Source organism: Schistocerca piceifrons, chromosome 2, assembly GCF_021461385.2.
Source record: "Schistocerca piceifrons isolate TAMUIC-IGC-003096 chromosome 2, iqSchPice1.1, whole genome shotgun sequence".
Taxonomy (NCBI): Eukaryota; Metazoa; Arthropoda; class Insecta; order Orthoptera; family Acrididae; genus Schistocerca; species Schistocerca piceifrons.
In genome coordinates, this window is record NC_060139.1 from 1,073,458,519 (window position 1) to 1,073,483,799 (window position 25,281).

General features: G+C 43.0%; 1 protein-coding gene across 3 annotated transcripts in view; it reads left to right on the plus strand.

Annotated features, from left to right (window-relative positions):
• The window catches only part of LOC124777360 (fatty acyl-CoA reductase 1-like), a 246,019-nt gene that overhangs the window by 59,865 nt on the left and 160,873 nt on the right, over positions 1–25,281 (plus strand). For all 3 annotated transcript variants that reach the window (XM_047252737.1, XM_047252734.1, XM_047252736.1), the window contains one exon: positions 11,826–12,142. In XM_047252737.1, coding sequence (XP_047108693.1) covers positions 11,849–12,142 — 294 coding nt within the window. In that variant the 5' untranslated portion in view covers positions 11,826–11,848. The remainder of the gene's footprint in view (positions 1–11,825; positions 12,143–25,281) is intronic.

A 25,281-nucleotide genomic window follows, 5' to 3' on the forward strand; every position in this document is an offset into this window, starting at 1 on the left:
TTGTTGCTGGATATGGAACGAAGGAGTGGGGTGCAAAAATCTTTAGGTCGAGGAGAACGCGTGGTCGGTAAGTGTGTGTGAGCATAACTGAAGTCGACGATGAAATCAGAAATGTGCGTCAAATGATGCTTGATGTGTCCGACTGGTACTGGGTGTGTTATGGTCGCGGGCACAAGAATTTCCAGCAAGCTGCGCGTAAGGGAGGTGCCCCCGTGCCACTGCTTGTGCATGGTGGACATGTACAAGGACGCCGCTCGGAGTCGCACATTGACAAGGCCGAGGCCTCCTGCTCGCGGGGGAAGGGTGAGCGTGTCGCAGTGGACCTTAAAGATCGTACCGGCCGTAAGGAAGTATCCGAGGGCAGCCTGGAGGCTGCGTCCAATAGTTGATGGCAGCGGGAGGACCTGTGCGATGTGGACCATTCTGGCCGCCACATGTTGATTGAGGTATTGGACACGTTGTAAAGAATCGAGTCGTCGGAGAAGATTTTGTCGCACCGTCGTGCGGATAGTTTGGAGTGCACGCCGAAAATTGATGGCAGCGGAGCGGCGCACGGTGGAGGTGAAAATGATACCAAGATATCGTAGTTGTTGTACACACGGGAGAGGTACTAGGTCTTTGTGTGAGAGGCCGCGTCCAATGGGCATCGCCATCCCTAGACCACGGGTTTATTCTTCCACCTAGGCAGCAAAATAACCCATGACGGACGGAGCAAGGAGGACCTCAAAAGTAGATTAGCACCGGCAAAAAGGGCATTTCTGCTCAAGAAAAGCCTACAAGCATCAGACATTGGCCTTAATTTGGGGACGAAATTTCTGAGAATATACGTTAGGAGCACAGCATCGTATGGTAGTGAAACATGGGGTGTTGGAAAACTGAAACAGAAGACAATCGAAGTATCTGAGTTGCGGGTCTGCAGACGACTGTTGAAAATTAGGTGGACTGATAAGGTAGGAAATGAGGAGGTTCTACGCAGAATCGGAGAGGAAAGGTATATGTGGAAAACACTGACAAGAAGAAGGGACATGATGATAGAATACCTGTTAAGATATCAGGCAATAACTTCCGTGAGACAAGTGGGAGATGTTGAGGGGAAAAGTTGTGGAAGAAGACAGAGACTGGACCACATCCAGCGAATAACTGAGGACGTAGGTTGCAAGTGCTCCTCCTCGACTTCATCTAAATCTACATCAAAACTCCGGAAATCACACTTAAGTGCCTAGCAGAGAGTTCATCGAACCACCTTCACAATAATTCACTATTATTCCATCCTCTAACAGCAGACGGGAAAACCGAACTGCTATATTTTTCCATGCGAGCTCTGATGTACGTTCTTCTTCTTTGTACAGGCCAACTAAGAACCACGAGATACAGCTATTTCGTTTGGAGTGGGCTTTGACGTTTGCCGAGTAGTTACGCATCCTCTGGCTGTGTTGTTCCTTCCTCTCCCGTGTCCAGAGGGCACCAGTCTTCTTTCTTGGTAGTCTGTCCTGGAACCTCGTTGTCTAAGCTTCTTCCTGAGTACTGTTCGATTCTTCAAGTTTCCCCTGTTATTCCTAGTTCCTGAAGAGTTTTCTCCACTTCCATCAACCATGGTGACTTCCTCTTTCTCCAGTAACAGAGAAGCTGGTTGGTCACACTGTCACGGTGCATCCTGTAAACGTGTCCATAAAATGCTAGATATCTTTACCTAGCCACATCTTTAATTCTTCCACAGTACTTGTAGAGGACTCGCTCTGGTCGCCTTTTTTAATTGTCGCCTTTCTTGACTGCCCCAGTATCTTCCTCTCCTGGATTTCGGGCTTTTAGTAAGCCCCTTTCTACTGAGTATTAAACATTCTGAAGCATACAAGTCTTCAGGACGGATGACTGTCTGGTAGTGCTTCAGTTTAGTGTTACGGGAGAGAGATTCTTTATTATAAGCTGGTACGCCAGATCTAGCTTGTTGGCTCGAGTTAATAGTGCTGTTCCTTCAGATATATTAGGTTCCAGCCATTCTCCCAAGTACTTAAACCCGTTGGTTTTCATGATCTCTCCCTGGTCTAGATGCGATGTACCAGGAGATTCACCTATGTTCGTGATGTACTACGCTTTTTCAAGTGATACATGAAGCCCAAACTTTGCCGCTTGTTGTGTGAGAACGTTGAGTTGTTTCACTGAAGTTTCTATTGAATCTTATAGAAGCGGTAGGTCATCGGCAAATGCCAGGCAATCAGCATTGAGCCCATTGCACTTGCGTCCGAGAGAGATACCATTAGGAATCCCCTCTCGAGCTAATTCCTTCCGCCACTCTCTTATTACCTTTTCGAGGGCACAGTTAAAGAGGATAGGGGCAGACTATCTCCCTGTCTTACTCCCGATTTGATTTCAAAACTTTCTGAGAGGGTTCCTCTGAACTTAACTTGTGACTTGGTGTTGTTAAAAGTCTGTCGGATGAAACTGGTGGTCTTCTCATCTAGCCCTAGTTCTTGCAGAATATTCATTAGAGAAGGTCTGTCAACTGAGTCATACGCCTTCTTGAAGTCAACGAAGATGACGACATACTTCTTACCAGTCATGTCGTAGCACTGACTTCAGGTTCAGTATCTGTTCAATACAAGAGCGTCCTCTTCTAAATCCTGCCTGGTATTCCCCTAGCTGTGTGTCCGGTTGAGATTCGGCGCTGTTTACTATGGCCTTGGAGAAAATCTTGTATGTTACAGGTATCAATGAGATTCCTCGATAATTATTGATGTCAGGGATGACTCAAGGCAGAGGTCCAGTCACTAGGTAATGTTTCAGTCTCCCAATTGTTTCTTAGGATTTCCGTCAACTTGCTTACAGTCTTGCCTCCTGCCTGCTTCGATAGTTCGGCCACTATTGACTCTTCTCCTGATGCTTTGTTGCTTTTCAAGGACTGGATTATTTCTATTACTTCTTCTTTCGTCCATGGTTGCGAGTTTGGATGCTTGGTGCTGTCCTGGTAATCAAACAATGTGTCAGGTCAGTCACAGTTCAGGACATTCTCGAAGTACATAGCCAGAAGATAGCAGTTGTCTGTATCGTTGTAGGCTAGCTTCCCATCTGGTCCTCTGAAGTGGACTGTAGTGGCTCAGCTTCCCTTTAAAACTTATGTAGAAATTCCTGGTTTTATTTCCCTTGAAGTCGTCATCCTGTTGTGTCAATTGGTCTTTTGTGAACTGCCGTTTTACTTGTCTGATGGTTCTGTCAGTTAACTTTCGTTGTTATGTTAACTTGTCTCTGTTCTCTTGTGTCTTTTGCGAGGTCCGCTTCAGCCACGCCATCTGTCTCAGCATCACTGCTTCATCGCAAATAATTGTCCACCCGGCATGTTTCTTTTGCTTCAGTAATGGTGCAGTCTCTGTGGCAATTTTCACTATGTTCTTCCTCAATCTATCACAATCTCTACTTTCCAGTGATTCCAATTTCTCTGCGAACTGGTTTGCCAGTTGAAAGTTTTTCTATATAAAACTTAGTAAGCCTGAGTTACTTGGTTCTCTTAGCGTTCCTAGGCAGAAATCTCAGCTTTATTTTGGAGAGGTAGTAGTCAGAGTCCAAATTTGCTCTTCTCAACACTTCTACATTGTGGATCTCTCTATGGGATTTCCATGAGATGGCAATATGATCAATCTGAAATTCTCCCAAGAGGCTGTTGGGTGATGTCGATGTCATCTGCTTCTTTGGCTGTCTCTTGAAGGCCGTTGACTTCATGACTAAGTTGAAAGCTATGCAGAGTGGCACAAGACGCTCTCCATTTCTGTTGGTCCGTTTGTGAGATGGGTATTCTCCTATGATGTCTCTAAATTTGCGCTCTTCCTCCAACTGCGCTTTGAAATCGCCAACTAGGATGACTGGAATCTTGCTGACAATGTCCTCTAGTTATTCCCAAAACTTGTCAGTACCTTCTGGGTTACACTTATTGTCCTCATCGATGGTTGCGTCAACATTTAGTACAGTGTAGATCTTGTCTGTGTCCCGGAACTTTGGTAGAGACACTCGATTACTGGGGAAGCTGAAGTCAGTTACTGAATCGATCATATTATGGTTTGAGATGAACCCGGTCCCCAGGTGTGGAACATTCTTCATTTTCTTACGTCCTACCTTTCCTTTAAAAATACGATAGCTCTCTGAATGAAAGGCGTGTTCATCTGTACAGCGCCAAACGCGGAGGTGGATTTGAAACCACCTGCGGTAGCAACTTCTGTGTGTTTGTCTCAATACTTTCCTTTATTTTATTATTATGATCGTTTCTCCTTATTTAGGTCGGTATCAACAAAATATTTTCGCATTCGTAGGAGAAAGTTGGTGATAGAAATTTCGTGAGAACATTTCACCACAACGACAAACGCCTTTGTTTTAATTATGTCCACCCCAAATCTTGTATCACGTGTGTGACACACTCTGCCTTATTCCTCGATAACTCAAAGCGTGCTGCTCCTCTTTGAACGTTCTCGGTATACTCCTTTAAACCTATCTGATAAGAATCCCCATCGCGCAGTATTACTCCAGAAAAAGGACGGAAAAACTTAGCGTGGGCAGTCAATCTGGTAGATCTGTTACATTATCTAAGTGTTCTGCCAATAAAACGCAATCTTTGGTTTGCCTTCCCCACAACGTATTCTGTGTGCTCCTTGCAATTTAAGTTGTTCTTAGTTGCAGCTCTTAGGCGTTTAGTTGAATTCAAGGCCTTTATATTTGGCTGATTTATCGTATAACCGATTTTAGCGCATTTCTTTTAGCACTCACATGGATTTACAATTTTCGCACCGTACGGATATCTTTTCTAAATTGTTTTGAAATTTGTTTTGGTTCTTTACTAGACGATAAATGATGATATCATCTGGAAGGAACCTAATACGGCTGCTCAGATAGTCTCCTAAATCGTTTATAGTGATAAGAAACAGCAGAGGACCTGTAACACTACCCTAAGGAACGCCAGAAATCACTTCTGTTTTACTCAACGACTTTCGGTCAGTTATTACGAACTGTGACAGGAAATCACGAATTACTTCACATAACAGTGCCCATAAGCACGGAATTTCACTACAAGCAGTTTGTGTGGTGCAGTGACAAAAGCCTTCTGGAAAGCTAGAAATGAGGAGTCAACTTGAAACCCCTTGTCATTAGCACTCAACACTTCGTGTGAGTAAAGAGCTAGTTGTGTTTCACGAGAACGATGTGTTGACTGTGTGTCAGTAGACCGTTCTCTTTGAGGTAATTTCGTACATGTTCCAAAATCGTGCTGCTTATCGACGTTAATGTTACGGGCCTGTAATTTAGTAGACTACTCTAACTACCTTTCTTGAATATTGGTGTGACGAGTGCAACTTTCCAATCTTTGGTTACGGATATTTCGTCGAGCGAGCGGTTGTATATGATTGTTACATACGGAGCTATTGAACCAGCATACACCTAACGGAACCTAATTGATATACAGTTTGTGCCAAAAGATTTGCTTTTATTAATTGATTTAAGTTGCTTCATTACTGCGAGATTATCTACTTGTTAGCTACTCATGCTGGCAGCTGTTTTTGATTCGAGTTCTGGAATATTTACTTTGTCTTGTTTGGTGAAGGAACTTCGGAAGGCTGTGTTTAGTAACTCTGCTTAAGCAGTGTTATCGATAGTATATCCATTGCTGCCTCGCAGGGGAGGCATTGATTGTGTCTTATCGCTAGCATAATTTACTTACGACCAGAATCTCTTTGGATTTTCTGCGAGTTTTCGAGACAAAGTTTCGTTGTGGCAACACTGGAGATTAGCACGGGAGAGGAATTTGTGACGCGGCTTACCAGACCAGTCAGAAGGCTGGTGACTCCACAAATAAGAAAAAAACTGGACAACAAAGCGTCGTTTGAAGTCGGAAAGGAATGTAATTACTCAGAGTTTTTCAGGCAGATCATTCCGCAGTCGGGCTCGTGATAGCTGTATTACGTAATGACAATGCAGTTCTGTTCAGATGGATTGCCAGAGTTGAAGGCAAACTACTGAGATGTCAGTGATCGAGCGGGCGATATAGAAAACAAATTGCACATAAACACTGCAATTATTTTATTTGATTTTTAGGTTTTATACGGCACAATCATAAGAGCAATTCACAATGCCGTTAGCTTTTCCATGCAGCGAAGAGTGCTCTGCAGATTGTCAATAGACAGAAAGGGGAGACAATGTCACTATGAAATCTATAAAATGTTCTAAGTAACTATTTACGTAATGATAGAAAAGTGTAAAAATATACCTAAAAGAATATGCGGCAAACAGTTTCCGATGCATTGTTAACAGTACTAAAGTTAACAGAAGGTAGAGATCAGGGCTAATAGACGGAGTAGAGTCTTCTCTACGTCTGTTCACACACGTTCAAAAATTGGTTCAAATGGCTCTGAGCACTATGGGACTTAACTTCTGAGGTCATCAGTCCCCTAGAACTTAGAACTACTTAAACCTAACTAACCTAAGGACATCACACACATCCATGCCCGAGGCAGGATTCGAACCTGCGACCGTAGCGGTCGCGCGGTTCCAGACTGTAGCGCCTAGAACCGCTCGACCACAACGGCCGACCATTCACACACGTCTATATTCGTGAAAGGAACAGCTACTTCGTCTGATTTTATTGTTGTCTTCATTAGTATAATATGATAAAGTTGTAAGCAATTTTTAAACACTGTAAAAAGTTTAAAACAGTTTTAAATCTCAGCATTGCTCCCAGAGCATCATGATTATGCGGGTATGTAAAACAAGAAAATTACTGGACGAGAAAAATAGTTAAGGGCAATAAATCAGTCTAGAAAAAGAGTAAAAACAGTTTTATTATGTTTGTTAGCAGACATGAACTTGAAGCGTATTTGGGTTAATACACAATAAAATGGCACACATACCTCGCACTACTTACACCATTCATCATTTACAGTCAGTCGGATGAATGACCTTCAGTTCTGGAGGCAGGGTTATGTATTGCGAAATAATGAGAATTAAGATCCAAAATGTGACTATGGATGTAGGGGTAAATCGTATGCGTAATAATTTGGAGACCACAGTCTAGTTTGAATCACTTTAGACAATCGTGCTATTATCGAGCATAGTAAACAAATTACTTGACAAAAATGTCGGGTACGTATTTATGAACTCTGCGTAACGGTCGTTCGCCGTCCTCATAATCTACGGCTGACCATTACACATACAGTTAAGACTTCATTACGAGCAAGGAGCCACATACATTGTCAGACGAAGGAAAAGCTAGTCAATTTAACTACAAACAGCTTTGTGTATTCAAATGCAAACTTGTTTTGGAGTTGCTACTGTGAGAGAAATAATTGATCCTTGACGATGTATACCACCTTTGTTATATATGAAAATGTAATCAGTAGTGTTATTTTCCTGAAACTAAGATTTCAATATCTGCCCTTTATAAGCAAGTTACCAGAAGTATTTCTTAGACAGAGGTCGCAGAAATGGTAACATACTTCCTGCTATCACAGCAACCTCACTGCGTACCCCACATTCCAAATTGATGTAAAAGTAGATCTAGATGTTACTTTGTGACCTTAACCATTTTCTGATTTATTAATAAGAAACCGCTGTAGTTGCTGTTGACAAGATTACTGCGTCCAGTACCGACTTTAGCGTTTATGGTGGTTATTTTGAAATGGTTGTGATAAATGTCATATGTATGATAGACCTGTTATGTTACGATATGTTAACCGGAGACCTAGAAACGAGGGAGAGGCTCCATCTCCACCGCAGCGGCAGTGGTCCACAACCCCACGACGACTACCGCAGTCCACTTCAGCCCTCCGCCGCCCCACACCAAACCCAGGGTTATTGTGCGGTTCGGCCCCCGGTGCACCCCCCCCCCCCCCCTCCCCCGAGGGAACGTCTCACACCAGACGAGTGTAACCCCTATGTTTGCGTGGTAGAGAATTGGTGGTGTACGCGTACGTGGAGAACGTGTTTGCGCAGCAATCGCCGTCATAGTGTAACTGAGGCGGAATAAGAGGAACCAGCCCGCATTCGCCGAGGCAGGTGGAAAACCGGCTAAAAACCATCCTCAGACTGGCCGGCTCACCAGACCTCGACACAAGTGCGCCGGACGGATTCGTGCTGGGGACCAGGCGCTCCTTCCCGCTCCGGAAAGCTGTGCGTTAGACCGGATACGTATAACAGAAGTACAGGTACAATGTATAGCTTACAGTATACTGTAGAGAAGCAAAGGGCAAATGGTAAAAAGTACATGACAGGTTGATTTAAAATGCTACGTGCCCAATGATATCGTGAGAAATAATCGCTTGACAGGGTTACATAAATTGTGTAATTCATTGCAACATAAATATTCTTTGAGTTTAAGAAGATTTACATCTTGACATAATGGTAAATTCCAAAATGATGTTTTATGAATAAGAAGTTAAAACAGTTGTTTCAGATTTAATGAAAGTATGAAACAGCTGCACTTGATGGGGCATCCAAGTAAAGTGTAGAATTATGTCCTCTAGCGTGAAAAGGCTGAACGACAGCGAACTGCAGGGGTCGTTAGTGTAGCTTGGACGCTTCGTGGACTACTTACGAAGCATGTTTATAAATATTTAGTTACAGCTACTAACTTTCGGAGTAACTTTAAAGGGATTATCAACAACAAGACTGCAGATTTCCGATATACTCATGCTATTGAGTTTGCATTTTCGTTTAGTGTCTTTTCTTCGATTTTTTCAGACGGTTGTACTTTTGTAATTCTTCGTACATGTCCATTGAGTATCCCTTCTTCATTCTGTGAAGAGTCACGAGATTGTATTCGACACCGTGTACCATGTGAGTGACTCTTCCGCATCGTGTGAATTTCGAAAGTGGGTTTATTTCCTGTTTTTCCCTCCTATTTAATTCTGCGTGTTCCTTGAGTCGTATTTTAAAATTCTCTCTCGTTTGTCCAATGTAATTCTTGCATTACGTCAATGTCGTGTAGTAGGAGGTGTAAAAGTGAACTATTTTACGATTTTATTAAATCTAAAATGTTACAGTTACTATTTTGTAATTTGGAAGTTACGAATACGCCAAGGCATAAATTCTTTTGAACCATAAGAATGCTTAGAATGTAATTATTTACACAGGCTTTATGATTTTGAAATATGCTTGTTTCTAACGATTTCATCGGGCATGTAAAATTTTAAGTAAATCTAACTAGTACTTTTATCATTTGGATGTTGCTTCTGTACAGCACAATGTACGTTATATACTATGCCAGTGCTTTAATTACACACATACCTTATTTTTCATCTTGTATTGTGTACACTTTTTAAACAGGATCAACATTAAAAAACCGGCCGATTGCAGGGACGGATTCCTCACTGTGAATGTAGGAAAAATGTTCCATGAACTGCGATCCAGAAATGCATCATTGCCACAATAGATGGCGCTGACGAATGAAAGTTCCTCTGACCACGTGCTGTGTGCTCCTTGTTTGTTCCAATCTGTGTGATTAACACAGCGTACTATAAGCAGCAGAATGGTCCTGTGTTCATATCCAGAAAAAGCCGAGATGGTGTTTGTGTATGGCCAAGCAGGTGGAAACCGTCGAGAGACAGCATGGCTGTACCTAAACAAGTACCCTCACAGACAGCAAACACATCACGCAACATTTCAAGACCTTTTTGGGTGCTTGTGTGATCGTGAATCCTTCTAGACAGACAAACGTGCAGGGGGGCGGCAGACTGTGTGCGCATCAGATTTGGACAGCCGGATCCTATAGGATGCTGAGACGAACACTGGATCAAGCTGCAGGCAAGTGGCCCACCAACATGGTGTGAGCCAAATTACGATTTTATGTATCCCTACCACCTGCAACGAGGATTATCAGCAGCGGTTTCACTCTACTAGCATGATTTTGTCGATGATTTTTACACCAAACCGTGAAAATTGTGGGATTTCAGTCGTCAGTCGCCTTTACCGACAAAGCATTCTTTACCAGAACAGGCATCATCAGTCTGCCTAATCGTCATCTGTAGTGAGGCGTCTAAACAGCATCATTTCAGCAGCAGTGTTTGGGCAGGGATTCATAGCGACCATATACTTGGATCGGATGTCATTCCACAGTTTCTCGTCAGAGGAACGTACCTCGGCTTCCTGTGGAATACTATGCCCGAGCTGTTTAAGGATGTCCCTTTGGCTATACGACAGGTTATGTGGTTTCTGAATGACGGAGCGCCACACCACTTCCGCATTACATTGCGCCGACACCTAAACAACATCCTCCTCGGACGTTGCATAGGACGTGGAGGCCTTGTAGCATGTCCGACTATATCACTGGACTTAAACCTCTTGGATTCTTTACCTTTGCGGGCACCTGAAAAGCGTTGCGTATACTGAACCAGTTACTGGTATGTGGACCCTGCAACACTTGGTACACAACACCTATGACGCTATTCGGACAGAAAGCGAAAGAATGCGGCAATCCACGGTGCGACGTGTGAATGCATGCGTTGCATCCCTTGGAGGCCACAACGAACATCTGTTGTGACGTGGACGCGCTACAGCTCTATACTGTGTCCCGGAACGATTTGTTATCTATGCACGCACACCGTGCATTTCCGGGTACATGTTGATAGGACCAATCTACCTCCGTTTGCAGTCAGGAAACCGTCCCTGCAGTTTGTCGGTTTTATTAATTGTCATTCTGAATATCTGAAATATTTATAGCAGTTATCAGAAACACCTGAAACGGAAAATTACGAAGGCGGAACCAGTAGTTGACTCAAGAAAATCCTTAAGAGTAAATGGAGCGATTTTTTATAAAGGGGGGTAGGACGTCAAACGGGCTGACTTAGAGCAGGAGAGGCACCACAGGACATTTTATTTTCTACTGTCTATAATTTTCCAAATAAATTCATAAAACTTTGTCAGCATGACCAGGAAGGATTCAAGATTCACACTCATAGCAGTGGAAGTGCAAAATCATAACAAAATAATTTTTTTTTTTTACATGTGAAGTCTCATCATTTTTTCGCTTACTATTGGCTGCATATGTTGCTATAGGTACACTTTTCTTCATAAGTAAGAGAGACTCTTCGATAAATTTCGCACAGCATACAAACCATACTTACAGGTGTCTGAAACTATAGAATCTATTTAATTTATAAAAAAATGAATGAGCTGTTACGTTTTAAACTTCATATTCAGTAAAAAATCAAATTTTGTAGTTTATTATCTCAATTTTTACCACAGTTTTTAATAGATTTGGAAAATTCTAGAGTTTCATACACCTGTAAGTATGGTTTGTATGCTGTGCAAAATTCTTCAAAGAATCTCTCTTAGTTGTGAAGAAAAATGTACCTATAGCAACAAATGCAGCCAACAGTAAGTGAAAAAATGATGAAACTTCATTTCCAAAAAAAAAATTATTTTATTATGTTTTTGCACTTCCACTGCTATGAGCGTGAATCCTGAATCCTTACTGGTCATGCTGACAAAGTTTTATGAATTTATTTGTAAAAGTATAGACAGTAGAAAATAAAATGTCCTGAGGTGCCTGTCGTGCTCCAAGTCGGCCCTTTTGACGCCCTACCCGCCTTAAGTAAATAAATCACAGCACACACATAACTAGTAACTATTTATAAACATAAGCTTCTGCAACCATTGTCACATTCAATAATTTTTTTCTAGGATTGTGACCGCATTGTCAGTATGTAAAACTACCGATGTTTTGGTCACAGTTGCAAGTGACCCTCTTTAGGGTGCAATAAGGACCGAAACTTCCGCTGTTTTTCATATTGATAATGCGGTGAAAAACATAGCAAAATTTTATTGATAGTAACTAGTCGTTCTGTTTGTGGTTTATACAGCTGAAGAACAGTGGAGTGGCAGAATGCCGTGCTGCGAGATCCACCCCCGCGTGATGACGCCAGAGGACGAGGAGAGGGAGCTGGAGGCGTTCCCCGTGGAGTGGTTGCCGCCAGGTGAGCCGCAGAGAGGCAGCGAGGTGGCGGCCTTCTACAGCGGGGCCTCCGTCCTCCTCACCGGCGCCACCGGCTTCATCGGCACCCTCGTGCTCGAGAAGCTGCTGCGCTCCTGCCCCGGCGTGTCCGCAGTCTACGTGCTCGTCAGGGACAAGAGGGGCGTGCCGCTGCGGGAGCGACTACGTTCTCACCTCGAGAAACAGGTAACAGCGAGCTGGATCAAATGGCTCTGAGCACTATGGGACTTAACATCTGAGGGAATCAGTCCCCTAGACTTAGAACTACTTAAACCTAACTTAACGACATCACACACATCCACGACCGAGGCAGGATTCGAACCTGCGACCGTAGCAGCCGCGTGGTTCCGGACTGAAGTGCCTAGATCAGCTCCACCACAGCGGCAGGCATAACACCGAGCCTAAGGGCTATAACGTGGTATATTGGACCACAAAACTGCTCCTCTCAATACTCTCAATAACAAAATAAATTGCCAGTCGATAGTATCTAAATACACTACTGGCCATTAAAATTGCTACACCACGAAGATGACGTGCTACAGACGCGAAATTTAACCGACAGGAAGAAGATGCTGTGATATGAAAATGATTAGCTTTTCAGAGCATTCACACAAGGTTGGCGCCGGTGACGACACCTACAACGTGCTGACATGAGGAAAGTTTCCAAACGATTTCTCGTACACAAACAGCAATTGACAGTCGTTGCCTAGTGAAAGGTTGTTGTCATGCCTCGTGTAAGGAGGATAAATGCGTACCATCACGTTTCCGACTTTGATAAAGGTCGGCTTGCAGCCTATCGCGATTGCGGTTTATCGTATTGCGACATTGCTGTTCGCATTTGTCGAGATCCAATGACTGTTAGCTGAATATGGAATCAGTGGGTTCAGGAGGGTAATACGGAACGCCATGCTGGATCCCAACGGCCTCCTAGCACTAGCAGTCGAGATGACAGGCATCCTATCCGCATGGCTGTAACGGATCGTGCAGCCACGTCTCGATCCCTGAATCAACAGATGGGGAAGTTTGCAAGATAACTATCATCTGTACGAACAGTTCGACGACGTTTGCAGCAGCAGGGACTATCAGCTGCGAGACCATGGCTGGGGTTACCCTTGACACTGCATCACGAACAGGACCGCCGGCAATGGTGTACTCAACAACGAGCCTGGGTGCACGAATGGCAAAACGTCATTTTGTCGGATGAATTCAGGTTCTGTTTACAGCATCATGATGGTCGCATCCGTGTTTGGCGACATGGCGGTGAACGCACATTGGAAGCGTGTATTCGTCATCGCCATACTGGCGTATCACACGGTGTGATGGTGTGGGTGCCATTGGTTACACGACTCGGTAACCTCTTGTTCGCATTGATGGCACTTTGAGCATTGGACCTTACATTTTAGATGTGTTACGACCCGTGGCCCCACCCTTCATTCGATCCCTGCAAAAACCTACATTTCAGCAGGATAATGCACGACCGCATGTTGCAGGTCCTGTACGGGCCTTTCTGGATACGGAAAATGTTCGACTGCTGCCCTGGCCAGCACATTCTTCAGATCTCTCACCAATTGAAAACGTCTGGCCAATAGGGGCCGCACAACTGGCTCGTCACAATACGCCAGTCACTACTTTTGGTGAACTGTGGCATCGTGTTGAACCTGCATGGGCAGCTGTACCTGTACACGCCATCCAAGTTTTGATTGATTCAATGCCCAGGCGTATCAAGGCCGTTATTACGGCCAGAGTGGTTGTTCTGGGTACTGATTTCTCAGGATCTATGCACGCAAACTGCGTGGAAATGTATTCAGATGTCAGTTCTAGTATAATATATTTGTCCAATGAATACCCGTTTATCATCTGCATTTCTTCTTGCTGTAGCAATTTTAATGGCCAGTAGTGTGGAATGTCATCTCGTGTATGTGTTGACAAATACTAATGATGTACAAAATTAGTCAAAAGAAAGCCTTAAAATTGGGTACATCTGTAACCACCCATTGATGGGACAATACGTTACGTGACGGAGTAACGTCAAGGCCGCGATCAAGCAGGACTGACACCCCTCATCACGGGTTGTTTGGTTGGAGATGCACTCCACTGTGCGCAAAGGCGCTAATTTTTGTCATTAACAATGAAGCATTTACTGTTCCACGTTCCACTGTGTCTCCATTAACGTCAGTGAGCAGTTTCAGCGCCCAGCGACTGTGCACACCGGGCCATCTCTACCACTGCAGCGGTACAGGCACGTACTCAATACTGTTGACTTTAGTTATCCTTCTTTGCTCCATATCAGGCCGAACCCATTCTTCCACTTAATATGCTCTTGACATCACTCCTCTAAGCTCACTAAACAGGTTATTTTACTATTACTTTCGTTTTCTTAGTTATTACGTATACACTAGCGTTGCCTTTTCCCTTAACGTAGCCCACACGTACTCAAGTTCATTGTCTCGTTTCCACCTGACATAGTCAGGAACATATTATTTTTATACTTCGATAACTATTTTTTTATTCGCTACTGGTAACCCAGCTAACAGGTACCTGATGACGTGTTGATCCTGAACGACATACAGGTTTTCGTCCAATGAAGATGGAGATTACACAAATCGCCATTAGAACCACTACAGTTCTGAAAATTGTGACACTTACGATAATCGTGACGCTGACTATTATGGTAGTGTTACACATGCTGCTGACATTCGACCCTCCTGTGATGCTACTACATCTTCAAATAGACGTAGGAAATTCGGGCAAAAGGTATCACCCAGCAAGGTTAAATTCTGACCAGACAATACATACGATGGCTTCTGCTACCTATACAAAACTGGCTGTGTCAAATTAATAGTAGTTGTACCAGTGGCTGTAGCAAGGAGACAGTATTTCATGACCACTAATTATTATCCTGCCATTCTGAAATTCCATTCTACTCATGCCCTTTCGATTTCCATGTTCATAGCAGTTTATCACTTCTGAGCAAAAATCGCATGCATGCCCACTCTGTATAAATAACGATGTGGTGACAACACTTCCCTTTTACGCTCAGTTGTTTCCGTCTCTTCCAAGAACAGTTCTACCTCACATGCCTTTTCTCCAGTCTGAACCATTCTAGTTGCTCAGATCGTAAAATTTTCTTTGTGACACTCCCATAGCTGCTCAACGTATATACTGCTCCTGACCTGAAGAGGTGTATGACAACCAAGAGCGTCACACGCATCCTCGACGCAGCTAGTGACACGTCACCTGGTAGAAAGGAATCTGTAACTTTTTCCTCTGTCAAAAAAGTGCATTATCACAGTTAACCATACACTGAAAACACTGGTATTACCCCTGTCTCCCAACGCAAAACATCAAAATTTCTCCCAAAATACACAATTCATAATAAAATAAAAAATAAACCCATAACATCCCAAACAAACAACATAAAACTGATTACTATGATACACTATGATGATGTCTATGTGCATCACGTAGTTTGTGTGATCTCTTCAGCTTCTTCCGCTTTTCAAATTGGTATCCTGAGCTGATGACGATATAGGCAATTGTGGCAAAGTATCTATAGATCCTTCATATGGCTTCATTCATCCCACAACATCAATAGCAGTTTTTATTGGTAACTGCAAGTAAACATTGACAAGTAGTGTCATTTCTATGAGCCGATGTTGTCCTTTGTATAAGGTTAAGAATTTCATTGCCCTACCCTTATGTGCGTAGGGATTTGTTACTTAATCCCGCCGACGTACTTGGCAGTGGATGACCTACCCAAATGTTATCCTGGCCCTTTTAACGTTTGATCCTTTGTATTCGCTCTTTTCACTCTCTGTGAAATATCACGTAAGATTTACGAAGATGTCTTCACTGAAAGCCCGATTCTTCCATCCCCAGTCTTCACTACAAGAAAGGGAGAATGTATTTTCCTGCTGTACACCACCTTATATTGTGACAGACCAGACACACTATTAATTTTAGAGTTTTACTGAGAAATGACGACTGGAAGATAAACATCCCAGTCGTCATGATAGGCATTCATAAAAGGACTCACCATCCTCGCCCTTCGGCAATGCTCACATCCTACACCTGCAAAACTCAAACCCTTCTACTTAAATTACTGGTGTTACTATGCTTTTTCCCAGATTTATGTACCTCCTCATAATCAAAATCGCTTAGTTTCAAAGCACACGATGCCAGCTTACTCAGTGGATCCTTTAGGCCCAGTAACCACTTAGTCTGTTACAACGACAAACGTTATGCCATATAAGTAACAACACAAGCACTTTACACCATAAATAGCCATAAACACCTCTTTCTCTGTCATAGAATAATTCTGCTCCACTTTATTCTATCGTCTTGATGGTTATGCTACAAGGTGTTCTTTACCATCCAAATCCTGACAAAGAAAACATCCAGCCTCCAGATTACTTGCATGACATGATAAAATAAATTCCCTACTAACATCTGGAAGTACCAATACTGAACTCGCTGTTAATGCCTGTTTTAAATTCTGATACACAGTTTCACAGTCAGCTGATCACTGAAACGTCACTTCTTTGCCCAACACCATAGTCAACAGTTCAGGAATTTCAATAAAGTAGTTACAGAGCCCAAAAAACGTCTGAAGCTGTTTTGTTACCTGTGGTGGCATAAAATCACAGACTGCGTAAATGGAATTTGGATCAGTTTTGACACCCTCCTGCTTAGCCACATGACCTAAGTAAACCATTTGCGTTGCTGCAAAGTGATATTTATCGATACCGAGCATCAATGATACTATGAACAACCTCTTGAAGACTTCCTCCAGCCTCTGCACATGCTCTTCCATATTCTAACAAAATATAATGATATCACTGAGATGAACCGTCTACTTTTTTGGTTTTAGTCCTCTGAGTTCTCCGTCTAGTGGGATTCTGGAAGGTAGTCAGTGCATTCTTAAGACCAAATGGCATTCGACTGCATTGATAATGGGCCTAAGGTACTGTAAAAGTGGTCTTCGGATGGTCCTGAACCACTTCCAACTGATGACAGCCACTCCTCACACTGACCCACGTTGTCCAGAGTCTCCGTCGTATTTGGTGTTGTATGTGCATCTGTAGTAGTCATTGCATTCAGGTAGCAGTAATCATGACAAAACGTGCATTATTTCGTGCCATCTGATGATTTTTTGTGACAGTGGCGATGCTTGTACCTTGCAGCGATGCAACACTAGCAGTCCTGATTCCCAGCTAAAACAAGATTCCTCTGTTCGATAGTGTACTGCAAACGGTCAGTTTTTACGTGATATTTGCTTATAAATTCAAGTCGCAAGATCACACAGTATCTCTCACTGAGATGTGACAACTCCTCCACGTAGTTCTGAAAATTTCTCGCTCCAGTAGTGAAACTGAGCACTGTCGATCTCTCATGAAGCTACATCATGCTGACCCATTCCATGTAATTTATATCGTGCAGTCCAAATTAGCTACCGACATACGAGTCGCTCCACTTACAAAAAACTATGCTCCATTCCATTAACTACGCTCTCCAGGCAACACTCCACCAGTGCAGTGGCTTTTTCGGTGTTCTGTTTTACTGGGAACGCCATCCGACGGATGAGGAATTCCCATTGGCTAATGAACACTTGTTCTGACGCTATCAATTCTGATTATTACTGTGACACTCAAGCGCCTAATAGCGCGCTACCGCACACCTTTAACACCAAGGTCGCCGACACAGTTTCTTCATGTGGCGTGTGCGCAGAGATTTACAAACTCGGACGAAGAAAATATCCCATCCATCCCAACCCCTTCCTCCAGTTTTGCAACCACTATAGCAGCAGAATGTGGATAGTCATCCCTCACACTGCTGAACATACCCACTAGCAATCCGATCCCAAACACACCCAACGCCCTGTTTTCAACTGCTTCAAAATAAATTTACCCATTTCCACATTCTGCGTTAATTCATAGGCATGGGAGTTGACTTCACGGAATTTATCCTAAAATGCCTCAATTGATTTCTTATGTTTCTGTGACAGACTATTAAGAAACTCCCTGAAAAACCTTTGTCTGTCGTCTTCTTTTTTTTTTCGTCATTGTATATTCCCTTCTCAAAGTGCTCCAACTTCTGTGCTTTATTCAGTCTTTCATAGTAAAAGACGTATGAGATTGATTCGCCAACCAAACGTAGCCTGGTCCATGTTTCATGCAACCAATTCCCTATCTAAGCGGCAGCCTTTAGATCACTAACAGAATCAACACAAGGAATGTGTACAGGAAATAGCACCTTCGCCCCTACTGGCTCCACTTGCCTATGCATCTCTATGGAGGCTGTTCGCCCACTTGCTGTGCAATACGCCGTTATATTTTTGCAGTTCAGTTACTTGGTTCTCCAGGGCTTCAGTCGTCTCCTGTGCACTCGCTGCTCATGTTTCCGCCATCTGTGGAACCTCCAACCAATTACACAACAGCAAAATTACATGACAGCACACAAATATGATGCAAAGTTCACTAGTCCTTACGCCCTACTATGGCCCAACGAGATTTAGAACACTGATGTGCCAGGAAGCGACAAGTGTAGTATTTTTATAGGAACTGTCTCGCATGCGCTGCTATTGTGAGCCATGGATGACCTCACTTGATCTGCTTCTCTTGGCTTGTAAGCTTTCTAATCACCTCAGATTATTTTGATAGTTGCCATCGATAGACCATACAGTCTGAAGAGAACTACAGTTCTTGCCACAGCACGCAATGTGTTTGCTCCTATCTTTGGAATAACAGCTTAGATGTATTTATGTGACTCCTGTTACCAAAAGACCATATGACTCACAAACACTGCACAAGTTCCGACCAGTCGTTTGCTGCTGTTGCATAGCAGAATAGAAAGTAGGTGCAGGAATAAAATTTGGTTGGAACTGACGTGCTGCCAAGTCAAGCACGTCCATTGAGTGCCCAGTGATGGTGTAACCAATGTCATCACTTAAAAGAACTGAAGTGCAAACAAGCAGTGACATCATTGCGTCACAGTGTACTAGAGGGAACGTCATGAACACCAGAACCGGCACTTATACGACAGTGCATGGCAGACACAACGCTGTAATGGGGCTGTGTGTAGTAACTTCACCTAGAGATGACACAACAACGCCTTTTGGGCTGCAAATTTTGTATAAAGGAACTCTGTGGCATCATCAAGTTAAACATTAGGCTAGGCAAGAGCGATGACAGGCTCAGAAAACAGAAGCACCAGTTACTGACTCGTATAACACCCTCACACTCATTCACTCTGGCCACTCCATCGGCGTCACTGATACAAATGAAAGGCTATCTCCGCTACTTCAAGGATGAACTGTTGAGTACAGTGAAGTGTCACCAGTCGCCACCAGCTTAAGGTCAACTGCTACAATTGTGCAGCTGTCTGGCTGTGGAGGGAATTTCATATCTGCGAGCTGCATTCCTACAGGTCACATCTACGTCTACTCGAAGATGAGGGCCAGGCCAATCTTCCATGAATGAACAACCGATCTGCCTGTCTGTGAGCTGTTCAGTTTTGGGACAGGGTGTATGCGCCGCCACTCCTAGGCAGTACATATACTGCCATACCAGCTGTATGTTGAGACTGCCTCCTGGGCTGTTCTTTGTGTCACTGTTGGGTCTGTCGCCTACATGTCATCTCGACAAACAACAACAGGGCCACGTAAATTCCTGGGGCCAACCCAGAGCATAGCTTCGCTTAACGAGAACGCTGTGACTCCGACAGACGCCTACACCCATGCTGGGCTGCAGCGACACGCCAACCACCCTTCCTAAAACGGAGGGCTGCTTCAGCAGATTCCTCTCCGAGCGCTGACTGCTACCCTGTGCCTCAGGACAAGAAAAGGTTCGGCATGGCCGCCACCACACGGCACTTTGAGGCAGATAGAGTGATTGTAAAACCCTAGGAACCAAATGTGTGTTAAATGAATCATGTCTCATAAGAATCCAGCAGTCCACAGGACTCTGTCACTACACATCTGCTCGAGTTTCTTACATTCATGTAGAAGGTTGCATCCACTGGGCTCCAAAAAATTTGGTGTCAGAAGACCCTGCAGTCATACAAATTTGGGGCTATAAGCCGTGATTCTGAAGTCCCACGGATTTGGGGCCAGGCGTGCTGACGGCTGTCACTGCTATCGACGAGCCACGTCAGCACATCAGCAGCGATCGACATGTGTCATTAAGTGGCACAATGACTGACCAGTGCTTGTTTGCTTGTTTTCTTCCTTCTTTTATTTTGGAGCCATGTTGAGTCAGAAGTATTTGCATTCTAACTTGAGAGTGACATTGTTGAGGGCACAAAAACCTGCAGAATTATTGCAGTTGTTTGGTAACTGGAGGGGAGAGTACTTACCGCCAAGTAGGTGCCAGTATTGTAGTCTATCAGGGCACGAATCACCATCTACTAAACAGTGCCACCAAGGTGTAAGACTTATAGAAGCGTGGCAGTGTTCTGAGTCCCACTGGGCCTTGACATGAGGGAAAGATTAATATAGTTTTACTTGCTTATTGATATTGCTTCGGTATACTAGTTTTTCACTTGTTCTCGATTGTAATTCAAAACAGGGGTTACGCAACGGCCAGAAACACATGCAGAAACTTTCAGTCTAGCCACTGAAGTTTTGACAAGTCAGTAACCACGTTACTTTAGGATGAAACAGAGCGAAACCAGGCTTGCGAATGCCTGTATAGGGAACTGGAACTATTATGCACCGTAACTGGGCTGATCCAATGGCAGAGAGGCGATACCAAGGCGATATAATAAGCGTATCTGCCCCAGCCATTGATCCGATGGCTGCTAGTCTCATTACACCTTTTCGGGAAAAATTTTGGAAATTTGTGGTAAGATCATATTGGACAAAACTGCTGAGGTCTTCGGTCCCTAAGCGTACACACTGCTTAATCTAACTTAAGCTAACTTACGCTAAGGACAACACACACACACCCATACCCGGGAGAGGACTCGAACCTCCGACGGGGTAAGCCGCGCGGACCGTGACAAGGCGCCCCAGACCACTCGGCTACCCCGCGCGCTTTTTCGGGAAAACTCCCGAGGCTGCGTATCAGCCTTTCTGTATGATAAGAGGGAAGGATCTCACCCAGGGAATTTGTCCGATGTGACGTGCCTGTCGGTGGCTAAGTTACGGGTAACAGGTGACGCTACAACGTATGTCAGATACCATGAATATCTTAGTAAAATTCAGGCATTTAACCATCTGGCCGATGGTCTTACACAACGTTATCATAACCAAACAGTGCTACATTTTTCAGCGAAAAGCTCATGACATTAACATAAAATGAGAATGCGTAGAGGTGTTCTCTGACAGAAATCACGAGAAGAACTAGCAGACTTATGAACTGACACATAGTGCTAAGGCGGATAGAAATCTATTGCAGGAAGCAGATAATAAGGCCTTATGCGTGTTTTTGAAGGGTATTTCAGCAGATATGTCACAACAGATGAGGACAGAAAATCCTTATGATTCGTCATAAACTATTAGGATTGCTACGCAGTTTGAGGAAAGAGATATTGTTGCTCAGAAACGGAATGACCGTTGCGTTTTCTCCTCTGGCGTCAGATGCTACATATGTGGACGAGGGGGTCACGTGAAGCAGCAATGTCGCCAGGCAGAGTGCTCTTGGGCATAAGGCAGACGACTGCAAAATTAGGAAGCAGGAGAAGAATTATTTATATGAACAAATATTTAAAGTAGTTACTGATCATACTTCCCTTAGGTGGCTATTGGGACCGAAAGACACTTCTAGCAGAATAGCATGGTGTGCACTGAAGCTGAGCGAGTTTAATTATGAAGTGACGCATAAACCAGGGAAGACACGCACTAATACGGACATGCTAAGCAGGAAATTTGCAGCTCTGCAGGCACTAGGCACAAACTTGTCAAAATGGCAAATGAAACAAGCAGCTGACATATACTGTCAGGTTTTAGGGTGCAGCCACAGTTCGTGACACACAGCAGTTTGCTCTGCAGAAGTGCGAAGTGTAGTATGCACATGGAGGGTCCTGCATTGTTCAGAAATTAAATACTGCAACAAGCACATGACAACCTGATGGTGGGTCACGAGCGATGTAAAGCGACAAGACAGATGTGGAGCCGAAATAATGTATCTTTTATTGTACTGTATCATTTAATAGAATAGAAGCTAAAATAAGTATATTGTGACAACAATAGATCACTTTTCCCGGTCTGTGGCAATGACAGAAATTCCAGACAAGCATGTAAGCAGGATCACAAACGAGATGGTTAACTATTGGATACTAACATTGCCGTGCCCAATACTGTAAATACAGATCCAGGTACAAATTTTTATGTCAGCTTCGCAGCGGTCCTTTCCATACATGAACCAAAAGGGTTAGTTGTAAAATTTCGAAAATTTAAATCATTGTATGAGTAGTCAGCCTGATAACATGGACATGTAACTACGTTACGTCGTGTCAGCATATAATTCTAAAGTACACACAAGTACAGTTCTTTCACTATACGAGATGGTATAAGATGGGAAGACGCCATCTCGTTTCCATGTTATGAAAATTAAATTAAGTGCTAATGAGGAATCGGTGAAAAAAAATAAAGAAACGATTAAGAGAAGTTTGGTAGAAGGTCAAACAAGCGAATACAAAGTCATTCAAACATCAGGAAATGATGGCGGTATGTGGGGGGGGAGTTGTTGCAATATTGAGTGGATCAGTGTGTGTTGGTAAAAAACCTGTAAAGATCAAAATGAAGAACAACAAGAAAGTTTTTAATTAAGTATCAGGGTCAACAGCGAGTAGCAGAGATGATTTCATCCGTAAATCTGAAGGTGCAGCTTCCACCGAAGACATCGATTTCCATAAATACAAGCCAAGCCACACCCTTCAGCTGAGTGGCAGACAATTTGCCACAAATTCCAACACCACAGCCCGCCATGAGACGAAGGCAGAGTGATCGGAGAAGTCTCAGAAATAAATGACTGTTAATTGAATGTTGTTCCATTGGGGTTGAAGCGTAGATATCTTTTATAATGGATGTGTTAATAGTAGTAACTTCAAATCTATTGCTAAATTATAGAATCCCCTTTCCTGTATAAGTCATTTTCCCTACCCTATGATCTTGACTAACCTTCTTTTCTCATATCTCTCTTCACTCTTAAGGATATCCAAACGCATTGACACGCCGCTTCCAGATCTTGGGGATACGAGTCCGATCAGGTCCTATTAACGGCAAGTACTGTTGAGTTGGCCAGGATGCATGAGGTTTTTAGGTGGTTTGCACATCGCACTAGATAAATACTAGGCTGGTACCCGCATCCAAAATCAGATAAAAACCAAATTTTTAGATAACATTATTGCACTTGCACATAGGTTTAACTCTACATGTAGAAAGGAGGGGTGCAGAGATTCTTTCCGATGGGTGAATCATGACTTTAGATGTTTAGTCGTTTTAAATTCTTAACCAGGAGCAGCAGCAGTCCTTATCCCCCTATAACAAGGTTATTCTCACCACACACTGCGAAATTTTTGTTCCTTTCTTAGGATATTTGGTCAGTTACCTTATGTAAATAGTGTCTGACAACAAACGTTAAGCACCCAGAAGACATGGTCGGATATGAGCTTTTTACACATACACATTGTCGACGGACATTTAAATGATGAGGTATGCAATTTGACAAGTAGAATAGCCACCAGACCACATTTGTTTTGGTCGTGTTTACTGTTGTTACGGGCACTGGTTGGGTTTGTAAGGGACATGAACAACGTCAGATGGTAGGTAATCGCTGTGAAGGACGCGGAGATGCTTATTATAGGACTCCATTTGTCGATGCAGTCGAATTTTGTAATATCCAGATTTGTGGGGCATTCAGATGTGACAGTGGTCCAATGTTGTAGTGCATGGGAATGTAAGACTGCACTTATTCGTCATCGAGATTTTGGTCAGCGATGTATGACCACCACAAGGTAGGATATCGTAATCCCTATTGCACATAATCGCAACCATTTTCCTCAGTTGCTAACTTCAGTCATGTTTTACCATAAATATAAGAAAACTTCCGTCGTTTGCAACTGAAATTTATTCTTGTGTAACACAGATATTTCGCCTATTCACGTTAGGCAACTTCACTAGTCCGTTATACAAATAAAATTATGTAAGTATACCTATTTTGGTACATGATATGTAGTGGTTTTTCAGCAGTTTTTTATATTTAATTGTTTCTGTTTATAATTATACGATTATCTTTTATCCTTTCATTCATTTTGAGCCCTGTTCATGTAGCCATTTGTTATTTTATACATGATAGATGTACATAGTACAGGTTTCTCCCAGTAAAAATTTCTATACAAATAACCTATACTGCAGTATACTGCGCTAGCTTTCATTGATTAGTCACATGATTGAGGGATCATGGGAATGCATGAAGGGATTGGAGTTTGGTGTCGGCATGGGAATTCAAGAAGGGTAGATGGTAGGGCACTGTGTGTGTGTTTGTGTGTGTGTGTGTGTGTGTGTGTGTGTGTGTGTGTGTGTGTGCCGCTGAAATTTCTTTCAGTCATCCCAACGTATTTAGAGGTGGAGCAATTACATGTTAATTCGAATATTCTTGAACCGTTGAATGTATCTCTGTCTTCTATCATAGTTTTTAGTTCTTTTGTATTGTGCTGTTTATCTCGAGGTCTATATTAATTTTATGCTTTTTGATGATGTTACCATTCGTGTGAGCGAGTTGGTTGTGCACTGTAATGACGTGCCATTTTTTGTTGGGTTGTGTTTTCTGGTGTGAGTGTGCATTCTGTGTTATTTTTATTAGTTGATCTATTTGGTCTGTTATTAATTTTGCTCTCTTCAGTCTGTATTTTCTTTATATTGGTATCATGCAGTTTCTGTACTATGTCTCCGCTTTATCAATTGTTTTGTTTCTTGTTGATTATCTTGTTTAATTCTTTTGCATAGTTGTTTTTGCTTAGAGGTGATTTGCACAGGCTCGTTGTTGTTGATTGAGAATGTGGGTGGTTAGATTTGTGGTTAATTGTCATCCTGTATTTTGTACCATTGTGAATATTTCTCGACTGTGACTGTCTCAAAAAATTTGTAAAGGGTTTTATGTACCGCTACCAGTTACAAAATTTGTTAACTAATGTACTATTTATTTAATGTACGACATGATTCGAGGGTATACCTTATCATCGGGCTATATGGCATTATAGAAACAATTTCGCAATAGGACCGTGCAGATGTTAAACAGTCTTTTCATAAATGCTGTGGTTATCCTGCGGAAGAAGAGAAAACCTAGTAAGAGGCGATGTCACTTTGGAAGCTGGACTGAAGTTTG